This window comes from Pseudorca crassidens, chromosome 5 (genome assembly GCF_039906515.1).
Source record: "Pseudorca crassidens isolate mPseCra1 chromosome 5, mPseCra1.hap1, whole genome shotgun sequence".
Classification (NCBI taxonomy): domain Eukaryota; kingdom Metazoa; phylum Chordata; class Mammalia; order Artiodactyla; family Delphinidae; genus Pseudorca; species Pseudorca crassidens.
In genome coordinates this window covers 13,538,817-13,551,316 of record NC_090300.1, presented here as the reverse complement: position 1 = coordinate 13,551,316, position 12,500 = coordinate 13,538,817, and the positions used below count along the sequence as shown (strand labels likewise).

Below are 12,500 nucleotides of genomic sequence, written 5' to 3'. Positions count from 1 at the left end.
AGAAAACCATAATTTAAAAAGATACATGCACCCCAATGTTCACTGTAGCACTATTTACAACAGCCAAGACATGGAAACAAGCTAAATGTCCACCCAACATGAATGGATAAAGAAGATGTGGTACATATATACAATGGAATATTGCTCAGCCATAAAAAGAATGAAATAATGCCATTTGCAGCAACATGGATGGACCTAGAGATTATCATACTAAGTGAAGTAAGTCAGACACAGAAAGACAAATACCCTATGATAATGCTTATATGTGGAATCTAAAAAAAATGATACTAATGAACTTATTTACAAAACAGAAAGAGACTCACAGACAGAGAAAACAAACTTATGGTTACCAAAGGGGAAAGAGGAGACGGAGGGATAAATAAGGAAGTTGGCATTAACATATACACACTATATATAAAGTAGATAACCAATACTGAGTATAGCACAGAGAACTATACACAATATTTTGTAATAACCTATAAGGGAAAAGAATCTGAAAGGAATATACATATATTTGTATAACTCAATCACTGTGCTGTACACCTGAAACTAACATGATATTGTAAATCAACTATGCTTTAGTTAAAAAAAAAAATTAGTGTCTGCTAATATATAAGATGTTGAGGGCAGTCCCTGAGGGGTCCGTGAATGACTGTGGCTAGAGAACTGCCAGGCCCAACCCGGCCACTTGCTTCAGCAATTCTCAGGAGCTCTGCTTACACTGTTTTCTTAAGATGGAATAACATGTCCCAACAAAATTCTTCAAAGCCCAATTGGTAAGCTGGGATGAAGTCAGAGAGTGGCATGGACATATATACACTACCAAATGTAAACTAGATAGCTAGTGGGAAGCAGTCACATAGCACAGGGAGATCAGCTCGGTGCTTTGTGACCACCTAGAGGGGTGGGAGAGGGAGGGTGGGAGGGAGACACAAGAGGGAGGAGATATGGGGATATATGTATAGCTTATTCACTTTGTTATACAGCAGAAACTAACACAGCATTGTAAAGCAATTATACTCCAATAAAGATGTTAAAAAAAAAAAAAAAAAGCCCAGTTGGAAGCCTTTCTGACTATCCAAGCCCAAATCAGCTGTCCTTTCTGCAATAGTCTCACTCATTTTACCTTCTGTAACAGTTTTGTTCACATCTATAAAGGACTGTGACCAACTCTCATCCCTCTCATCCTCTACACACAGTAAGCCATTAAAAAAAAAAAAAAAAAAAACGGATCTGCTGAGTTGAACTGCATCTTGCTAAAACAGCGCCAGAAGCGTCCTTTGACATTATGTGATCTAGCCTCTTTGTTCAAGAAAAGGGTGACTTGTCCAATAAACACAGCAGGCTGTGACGGAAGTGAAACCTGAATTCTGAGCTTCCCTCAAGGGGCTGACACAGGATTTATGCTGTTGAAGATCTAGTCCCTGACCTTGCAGAGCTCTCATTTGGTAGACAAGAAAGACGGGTCTAGTTCCCTTGACACTACACAGTGAGCATAATGCTGACATGAATGAGAGCAAAACTGACTAGATTGGTGATATATAGAAGGCAGCCAAGATTGTTTTTTAAAAGATAAAAGTAATATATGTATGACCAAAAGTGTTCAGAGTCCTGGCCCCAGTCCTCTTAAATCAAACAAGAACCTACTGGCTGGACCCATGTGACAGCCTAGAGGTCTGAATAAGTGAATGTGCTTTATCAAGTGGGGAACTCATTTAAGAAGAGTTTTTGGAACTTCTGGCTGAGAGCAAGAGTAGTTTATAATAAGAGGATGTCTTAATCATCAGGAAGAATCATCACAAATCCAGCAATCTTTCTGGAGTTTCAAAAGGTGACCTTAGCAAGCCTCCCCTGGCTCATGTGTCTGTCTCAGGTAGGGCCCCCCAGGCTGTTGGTCTTCCAGTTCCATGAAGAGTCCAAGCTCTTTCCTACCTTGGAGTCTTTGTGTTTGCTATTCCCCTGCCTGGCGGCTCCTCTCCCTGCTCTTTGCCTGGCTAGTTCCTTCTCCTCCAATAGTTCTCACAGGAAATGGTACCTCCCCAGCTCAGGTTCTTCCTCCTCTTATTATTTTAAGGATGATACCCCATTTGTACCTTTTATAACACATGACAAACTGAGTATTTCCTTGTTTGTTTACTTGTTTATAATGATAAGGGCCATTTTTTTTTTTGGTTCACCTTTATATCACCAGAACCTAAACAGTGCCCAGTGCATTGTGATACACAATAAAGATTTGCTGAATAAATTAATGAATTCAAAATACTTTTATAAAACTAATCCAAAATTATTTAAGGCACTAGGAAACCCTAATAAGTTTTGAGAAACCCACAATTCTACTTTATGAAATGTTTGAACATTAATAAATAACAAATTTCAAATATTGGTTCAATAAAGATCTTTTGATTATTCTTACAGATTTTTGAAAGCCACCATGTACTCTGAAGTAAAACTTGAATTTTTTTTTAATGTGAGTCTATGTCAAAAAGTCTATATTTCTGACTGAATGTTAAAACCTAACTGAGGAGTCACCAATACCTAACTACTAACTACAATAAACATCCAATTGGTTATAATCTAGTGATAAAAAAGAACAATATATAGTCATGCAGCTCAGATATGAAGGAAAAAAAACACATTTTTTTTTTTCGTCCCTGAGAGAGAAAACACACACAGAAAAATGATTCCCCAAGAAAGGCAGTTCTCATAGAAATGCTCCAGCTTTTAGGGGAGGGGAAAAAAAAAAGGATGGTGAAGACAGAAGTAACACATTCTTTCTGTAACAAAATCAGACAAGAAACATCCTAGGAAATCTGAACAGAACCTCGGATGGGAACATCAGGAAAAGTAAATAAATGGACATGTGCATGCTCCTCAAAGAGTCAGTGTGTGTGATTTTAGGTCCTTCACTGCTCAGAGAAGATGACATTATAATGGCATTTCTGGAATGAAGCATTTTCTATCATCATCACCCGGCTTGAATCCACTCACCACTTTTCAATTCTGATAGGTGACATTTTACTAAAGCCACCTGACATTAAAAAGTTGCATGTACAGTGAGGGTTTTTGGAATTAAAGAATAAAAATCCATTACCTGCATAAAATCTGAATATTCAGACGTTATAATTTAAAAAAGCAATATTTAACATAACTCCGAACAAAAGCCAAATCAGAATTGGCCAAGCACAAGAACACTGTACACTATATTTTATATATATATTTATATTTATTTTATAGTATATATATTTTGTGCTTCTGTATACAAGAATGACTATAAAATTAAATTGTCTTATTTCTAGCAATTTTCTCCCATAAACAATAACAGGGATGCTTACAAACTTACCAGAAATATAATATTGGGGGACTATTCTAGTCTTCAAAACAAACGGTAGCTGTCAAATTCTTACTGAATAATCTACAATGTTAATTCATGTACTGTATTTCATTTGTAGTAAGTCTTTGTGATAAGGTTAACACTTCAACATACAACACAAATAAGAGAGGACCGAAAAATGAAAATTACTTTGCTTATGTTTCTGTATTAGAATTCTATTTGCTGAAGGGTAAAAAACAGATTTGCAAAATTCACAGTTAACTTAAAACAATAGTTTTAAACCTTTTATTCCTAGCCCTTACTGCCTTCAGGAAGGAGAGAACATCTGGTTATTTAAGGAACACAATATGTTCACATTTTCTATGACTTTTGTTTCTAATTGGGTTTTAAATTTTTTTTTGGAATTTGAACAACTAGTTAGAACAATGTTTTTTAATCACTTCATATTTTTCAGACTGTCATCCTTCCACTCCTCTACTTCGTTTAGTGGATTGTTTTTGGAAATCTGCTCAGTGATTCTAATATAATAAAAGGAAAACGACAATCAGGATTGTGGTCTGAAGAGCTAAGTATAGAAACCATATCGTAAGGTGAACAGAGTATAGAATGCTACAGATATTTGACATCCAGTCTCTTCAGGCAGCATACACTTACAAACATTTCAAGTAGTTCTTGGGTCACTTATATACGTGGCACTTTCATTTATTACAGATGCAAATAAATATCTACTACAAATAAAAGAATTCGTATGAGAAATATCAGTAACTAGGATTCCACTATTTTTAAAACTAACGAAGCTACAGCTCTTGTGTGGAAGGGTGGCTGGAAGACCTTGGTTCAACGGCTAGCTCTGCCACTGACAAGCTGTGTGACCTTGAAAAAGTCTCTCAAATACCTGGGTCCTCAGTTTGTTCATATTACACAAGGAGGAGCGGAACTAGACTCTCTTGGTTCTTGGCAGTTCTGAAATTTGCACAGTCTAAGTGAAGTATATTATTTATTTATTATTTTTTTGCGATACGCGGGACTCTCACTGTTGTGGCCTCTCCCGTTGCGCAGCACAGGCTCCGGACGCGCAGGCTCAGGGGCCATGGCTCACGGGCCCAGCCGCTCCGCGGCATGTGGGATCTTCCCGGACCGGGACACAAACCCATGTCCCCTGCATCGGCAGGCAGACTCTCAACCACTGCACCACCTGGGAAGCCACGAAGTATATTATTTAGATCCTTTGTTGTATCTTCTTTGTTCCATAATATTTGAAGGTGATAACAGGTTTTCAAATAATTCTGATTGATATTAAATTAAGGAACTAGATGCCCTTTCAGTTCAAGTTGTAGGGTCACTTCACCATCTTGATAAAAATGGCAGCTGACAAATATACCATTGGCTATGGTTTCTGTGGAATGTGGATATGGGTTCCAGAAATATGTAAGGTGAGTGAGATCCACCTGGATTAGAGTCAGTATTAGAAGAGGCGCAGTGCTTAAGTCAGCATTCAACGCTACCATTGTCTTCTTAATACCAACCACTGCATGACACAGAGCTAAATGCTAACAAACGAGCAGGATGATGAGGAGGGATAATTGATAGAAGATACAAGCAAATCGCTAAACTACAAGGGGCTATGAGGACTCAAAGGGAAGACGTGTCTTATCTGAGTCTGGGAATGGCTTCCTGGGGAAGGAAGAACAGAGGCTGGGAACCTCAGAAGGGGATGAGTAGAAACAAGGGTCATGGAACCATTCCAGCTAGTTTGGAAGCTTACAAGCGTTTCGGCCTTGGGAAAGCCACATGGCCTCTGCACTGAAAAAGAAGGACGAAAGATAACCCGCTCTGCTGTCTCGGAGCTTGTAGTGAGGACCAAAGGAAGCATATCAAAGTACTTGGAGACGTGAACGAGTATGATCCTGTGATTACAGTTTACCAGCCCATTATTTCAGTCTGTTCAAATGAGAAATATTTTCACAGTAAAGCTGACATCTGATAGAAAATAAGTAACAGCTCAGTGTCTCAAGCTCTACTGCAGAGTCTATTCTCAACTGAGCAGTCTCCACTGGGATTTCGGGATAGTGGTAGGACGAAGTGTTTCTCTGAAGGCTGACAATGAATTCAGGGAGGCCCAGAACTCCTTGTTCATTTTTGTTTTATTGAGTCTGTCAGCAGCACTCAGCACAACTGCCATGTGAAGCTGGGATACAGGACAGTAAACTTTCATGCCTCAAATCTCTTCCTACTAGGTCACTTCATAGAGACTTGTGTGTTTATATACTTACTCTGATTTAAGTGTTTCATTGTTGCTAATAAATAGAAAACATTTAAAGCACTCTGAGGTCTGGATCCTGGCGGCTATGGGTGGGGTACTAGCATCGTCTTTCCCTCTCTTTACATGGCCTCCTCTACGACTTTATAGTTGACATGAACTACACTGAAAGCTCTATCCACTGGTGGATTTTTACGATATATATAAACTTACTTCTTTTTTTTTCTTTTGTGCCTTTGTAGCACTGGATTGGATCTTATTATATCATTAGACGTCAGTTCTTTATGGTCAAAGGCTGCTCTGCTTGGGTAGGTTGTCAGAGGCAACAAAAGAGGAGACCAAGACTTAGCAAGCGTGAATCCCCAGATCACAAGGACATCTGGTAGGAGAGTCAAGACTTGGCCCAGTGTCCCAATTCCTAGCTCAGGCTCCTGGCAAGACCCAGGACACCACACTGCGATAGATCTCCAATTAGCAGATATGCCAAGTGATGTTAGTTATCATTTGACATTTACTAATAATGTCAATGGATCAGCCATTACATACACTTAACTAAAACTACCACCTTGCTGGGTTGGCCGTCGGAGACCCCCTTAGTGCTCTGCAGCTTGCTTTATCTTCCCCTACAGATATCATCATGCCACGAACTTGTTCTCAGGAGCTTTTTACACATGACTCCCTCCTTCTGCCCAGTTTCTCATGTCTCAGAAATACCAGTTTAAAGTCCTAACTTTTGGACAATTATCTTGATTGTTTTTACTTGGTAAGACTCTGAATGTAAAAGTGGGGAATACTATTTTTTAGATACTTATGCTATTACATTTTTTCTCTTAAACCTTGGAGAAAATTTTTCTTAACGCTTGTAGAATTGGCTTCATTATTCTCTATATTACATATACTATCTTTTTAATGTCAAAAGTACTCTATTAAAATTACGGATTCCACTAACAACACTGAGGAATTTAGTATACAGAATTCTGCAACCATAAGAGTGAATGGTTTATAGGAAGATCAACCATATTTAGCTAGGAAAAAACTTACAAAGATGGATAGGTTTAGATAACATATTCGTTTCTCCTTTCAATTAAACCCAACAAATCACACAAGTAGATAATTCAAACAGTTATTTTAGCAATTTTTTCCCGCTCTGTATGACCCTAATAATTCTCAATGCTGAGCAGACAGAATTTACCTTAAGTTTGTAACCAAAACTCAGATACCTCATTGACCAGAAACTTCATCCTTTATTCCTTTTATAGATATGCCATAATCTTGACTATTTCATATTAAAAATATATACTTATACAGCCTACATATACATAAAAAAGTAAATATGAGACTGTAGGTTTTTTTCATAGTCTGACTCCTAAGCCTTACCAGAAAAAAAAAATGCTGCCTTATGTATTAGAGAAATGATGGATTGTATTTCTGACACTTAATGAAATTTTGTATAGGAGAAATGACATAAAACTGTGTATTTCTGAAGAAAATGGATATAGGCACAGGAAAACAATAATTTTAAATCAAGCAAAGAATAAATACATGCTCAAATGTTGAAGTCAACAACCGATGAAAGGACAGAAATCCTTCAGAATCAAAATGTAGGTTGAACTTGGAGGTCCACGTTGATCAGACAGAGCTCTGGCAGTGGAATCCACAGACAGACTGACTCAAAGACAGTTCAACAACTGCCAACACGATTGCTGGGAGCTCTGCCAAAGAGCCAAAGGCTGGGATTACCACCCAGCGCCTGGCATCCTAGTCCTCGTGTTTGAAGCTTTCTCTCTTATACTTCATCCAATATTTTTGTTTGGCTCAAAAGCATCAAGGATTCACAGATTTTTTTAGATCATTAAATGTTCTTATTTTCAAGAAATGTAACATTAGTTGTAAAAGAGCACACTTTTTCTCTGGAGTGTAAAGAAAATTTTGGTGACTTGCTTTAAGTTCAAATAGAGAAATCAGCATTAAAGACTCTTTAAATCTTTATTTTATTAGGTTACTCTTCACCCGCAAAATAAGAAATACATGTTCATAATATGAAATAATTTAGTGTCTCACTGCATCATAAACTCTTAGAAAACTGGTCCTTTTTAGAGCTCTAATGTCTTGGTCTTCACATGGCTCACGAGGCTATACCTGGGTCAGTTGGCCCCCGGCATTAAGCGTGGTTATAAGGAGAAGCAGGTGCTCAACTATTTCCTTGAGTTACGAGGAAGCAGGTGGGCAGAACAACCTCCTGAGTTACAAGAGACGTGCGCTCCTGTTTCTCAGGGCAGTGTCCTTTGAATTTGCCCGCTGAGCTGCTAGACCATTAGGTATGTGGAGTTGTGGCCTGTAGGCAATTCATCTGCTATTAGGCAAATTCTACATTAGGAATTCTTGGAGTCATGTAGAGAAACCAGTTTTTCACCCCACTTAAAACTGTGCACATCCCACATGGAAAGCTTACCTTGGGATCGCGAAGGAACAGAGCCTTAAGGATCAGCGAGTGAACATCCCCGATGAGTGGGTAATGCATCAGAAGGCCAAGACAGGTCTGGTAGTTACTAGAGATCACTAAATAAAAGGGGAAAAAAAGCAATTGAGAAGCAATGCTGTTTCAGATACCTGCATTACTAAGAGAAACAAAATTAACAACTTAGATTCAAAGAAAGCAAACCAATAACTCGACTGATTTGGACGAAAGGAAATAGGGAGAGGGGATCGTTACCAAATGGCCTTTGAAGCAGCACACTGTACTAATATACCAGCACTCATCGTCAGGGCGGTGTTGGAAGGAAGAGCCTCAGATATAGATTTGTGTGTGCGCTTGTAACACAAATAAAGTCCTAGAAGCATGCACATTTATTGCCATTTATATGGCTGTATTTAAATGTCTCTAGTTTTGCTGCTTGGAAATTAGTAACAAAAATCTTATGAATGGGAAAGAACCAGCTTAAAATTCTCATAAAATATTATGTACCCTGATTACTATGCTTCACAACTTACATATGTTACATTTATTTTTTGTATATATAAATATTACATAGTTCAAAATTAAAGAGAATATAATTTCTTCCAATTATTTGTTTTCCTAAAGGTAACAAGAAATTTAGGAAAGATATTTATGCAACATTTCTTGGAGGAAAAGTGTCAAAATCTTCATAGATTAGTCTAACTGTGCTCCTTAGACCGTCATTTAATTTTTTTTCCCCAAATCAACCTAATTATGGCTGCAATTATTAAACACATCTTTTCAGGCAGGTCTATGTAAACTACTTCATTTCTTGGCAATCCATCTGCCACTGCTGTCACAGTTGCGCCCATTAGCGACTCTTGTTTTGTAAGCTAGGCTGACGGCCTCGGCAGCATGATTGTGAACAAACTTTACAGTTGCAACTTCCTGTGGCTGTGACTGAATCCTTTTCATTAATCAGAACGGTTAGCTGAAAAATATTCCGTAGGAAAACAACTGTGACTCACTAGAAACAATGTAAGTCACAAAATAATTTTTTTGTGATCAGAAATACCCTTGACTCTTAGGTTTTTCTTTCCTTCTTCTGCTGGGAACATCCCCCTTCCCATGAACATTATGGAGAAAGGGGACAGGACTGGGCAAAATGAATAATTATAATCTATGTAAGGAACCACTTTATCATTTTCATTTCCTTTGCTTATCTGACAGCTTGTAATTTCATACATCTGCTTTCATTTGTGAAGTACTCACTTATCCTACCCTTTCTTTATCTGTTCAGACTCCTCTTTTCTTATTTGTTCATTTTATCATATTCACATTCAGTTGCCTGTTGTCTTTTTTACTCTAGAATTCAAAAACCTAGGGTACTGAGAATAGTATAACATTTTCATGTCCAGTTTTCTTTGGGATCTAACAAATAAATAAAACTTAGATAATCAATTCATTTCCTAACTCATAAAGTTATTTTCCCAAATGCTGTAATGGTTATATATTAGTAACTGACCCAGGAAGAATTCTTGTATATTTTGTAAGACAGGCAGGAGAGTTTAGTGGAAATGGTTCTGGGCTTGGGATTCAAAGATGTGGGCTTTGGGGCTTCCCTGGTGGCGCAGTGGTTGAGAGTCTGCCTGCCGATGCAGGGGACACGGGTTCGTGCCCTGGTCTGGGAAGATCCCACATGCCGCAGAGTGGCTGGGCCCGTGAGCCATGGCCGCTGAGCCTGCGCGTCCGGAGCCTGTGCTCCGCAACGGGAGAGGCCACAACAGCGAGAGGCCCGCGTACCGCAAAAAAAAAAAAAAAAAAAACGAAAAAGATGTGGGCTTTCATCCTGGGACGCCACTTGAAAACGTTTCATAAAGTTGCCTGGAGACTCAGTGACATAATCTAAGTGACTGATTTATAGCAGCCGCTCAAAACCGGTTGGGAGTAACCTCTCAGAGCTGAAGTTCAGTCATTTGGAAAACAACTTTACGATTAAAAAAAATTTACCTGCCTACCTCATTCATTCCAATAATCATTTGTTGAGTACCTAATCCATGACAGGCCCTACGTTAGGAGGCGAGGTGGAGATGAACAAAACACAGTCCTCACCCTGGAGAAAATGAAAGTACAGAGAGCAGACACGTAACAACAAGCAGTTGTTACTACTACTACTACCTCTAAGATGATAACGAATTGTTGAAGTCTTTCCGAGACCAGGCCAGGCCCCATACCAAGAACGTTACCGGCATATCTCATTTAACTTCTATGACGATCTTATCACAGGGTACAATTATTATTATCCCTGTTTAACAGATGTGACAACTAATCCTTGGAGGGATTAAATCATTTGCCCAGATCACACAATGATTTGGTGGTAGACCAAGATTTGACATTCAGAAGTCTAGTGGCAGGGTCAGGGCTTTGTTTTGAAAGGCCATTGTTTTGAAAAGCAAGTGACATAATGGATGCAAATAATCACTGCAAACAGGAAAGTCATTTAACGTTAGGGCTCTTGTGTAGTAGTTTTCAGTAGCTTGGAAGATCAGATTAACCCAGTGTGTAAAGCAGCCTGACATAGGTAGGCATTTATTTGGAGGGACCAGAGCGACAATCCTATGTTATTACAACTTGAAAAAACTTTTGAAACTATAGGAAGCTGTAAAATACATTTTACAAATACAAATAAAATACATTTTACAAAATAAGGGAAGCTAAATAACATATTAATATTCTACTTGCATAACAAACGAAGGAGCTAACGTTCTTTCTCCTATCCATCCATCTATCCATCCATCCACCCATCCATCAATCCATCCCTCCAGTCACTGAATATCATGGACGTTTGCTGAGCATCTACAAAATCCTGTGCCAGGCAGTAGCACTAGGGACATGATGGCGAATGAGTCTGAGCTGTGAAAGGTAGCAGAACGTGGCACCCTGAAGTCTGGCTACAGGGGCTCAGGACGCGCCACCTCCAAATATGCCCCTTTGGTATATTGACTATTTTGAGCTGGAGACGTTTTCTCTGAACTCCGCTTATCTTTAACTCCCTAAGTGCTCCAAAAGGAACTCAACTGTCATAAATCCCTCCAGCCAAACTTTGTCACAAAGATACCTTGCATCTATTCTTCTCAGGGTCCATTCATCTTTCCTAAAAATCATTTACTCTCCCCTAAGAGGCCTACAACACCCCTCCTCTTTCTCTATTGAGGTGGTGTTTAATCCTGAAATCTAAAGCCATCTCTTTGAGGGTCGCTCATTTTCCCCTGGGTATCTCCCGTATGTGCGTGAGGTATACATGTTAATCAACTTGCCTGTTTATCTCTCAATCATTTTGTGAAAGAATCTCAGAGGAAAATCTAACTGGGTAGAGGTAAGGTTTCACCTTCCTCTTGCCCCCTGCCTTCTGATAATGCCATCTCTAATTTCTTAATGAAAACTTGTATTTCCACCTCGAATTTCTTAATGAAAACTTGTACTTTTCATTTGCAATTACATGTGCCAGTATTACGTCCCTTTTGAATAACTGTGTCCAATTTAGCGCACTCGGAAGAGAATAATACGAGCTATTTTAAAAATAAAATGGTAGGAATCTGACAGGAGAAGAATTTAGTTATGATCTTTGCAGCAAATTTTTCTTGAACTTGCAAAACTAATCCACAACACTGTTCCTTCTCCAGTGTTTATTCTATCAGAGCAGGGCAGTGACACAAGGAAAAAAAAGTGAAGGACTAAAAAAAGACTGAGTTTTGCTATCTACCTACATTTGAAATCAAGGATGTATATGCTTTATTGAGAAGATCATATGGTTTTTATTCTTCAATTTGTTAATGTGATGTATCACACTGATTAATTTGAAGATATTGAAAAATCCTTGTATCCCTGGGAAAAAACCCTCTTGATCATGGTGTCTGGTCCTTTTAATGTACTGTTGGATTTGGTTTGCTAGTATTTTGTTGAGGATTTTTGCGTCCATGTTCATCAGTGATATTGGCCTGTAATTTTCCATTTTTGTGGAATCTTTGTCTGGTTTTGGTATCAGGGTGATGGTGGCCTCATACAAGGAGCTTGGAAGTGTTCCTTCCTCGGCAGTTTTTTGGAAGAGTTTCAGAAGGACAGGTGTTAACTCTTGCACACAAGGATGCACACAAGGATGTACATGCTTTAAAAACAAAGTACTAAAGCCACACTCCGAAGTGCTTATTCAGGGAAGGTTAAGACAAAGGTGAGCGGCGTTTAGGAAAACCTATGGAATCTGAAATCAGATGATCTAGATTAGATCTAGATCAGAAGGCTGGCTAGTCATTTACTGTGGGTGTGAATTTACGCAAGCTGCTTAGCTTCACTAAACCTTATTTCTCTCATTTATAAAAAGCATTTACTCTATCTGTAGGGATTCTGTAAGAACGGCACGGAAGTGAGGTCATGTGCTTCCCCATCTTGCTTGACTCTTGCTAAATAAATAGCAC

At 38.7% G+C, this 12,500-nt stretch overlaps 1 protein-coding gene across 6 annotated transcripts in view; it reads right to left on the bottom strand.

Moving 5' to 3' along the window:
• TBC1D5 (TBC1 domain family member 5) overlaps positions 1–12,500 on the bottom strand; it is a 541,587-nt gene that overhangs the window by 118,042 nt on the left and 411,045 nt on the right. For all 6 annotated transcript variants that reach the window (XM_067737391.1, XM_067737392.1, XM_067737390.1 and 3 more), the window contains one exon: positions 8,044–8,150. In XM_067737391.1, coding sequence (XP_067593492.1) covers positions 8,044–8,150 — 107 coding nt within the window. The remainder of the gene's footprint in view (positions 1–8,043; positions 8,151–12,500) is intronic.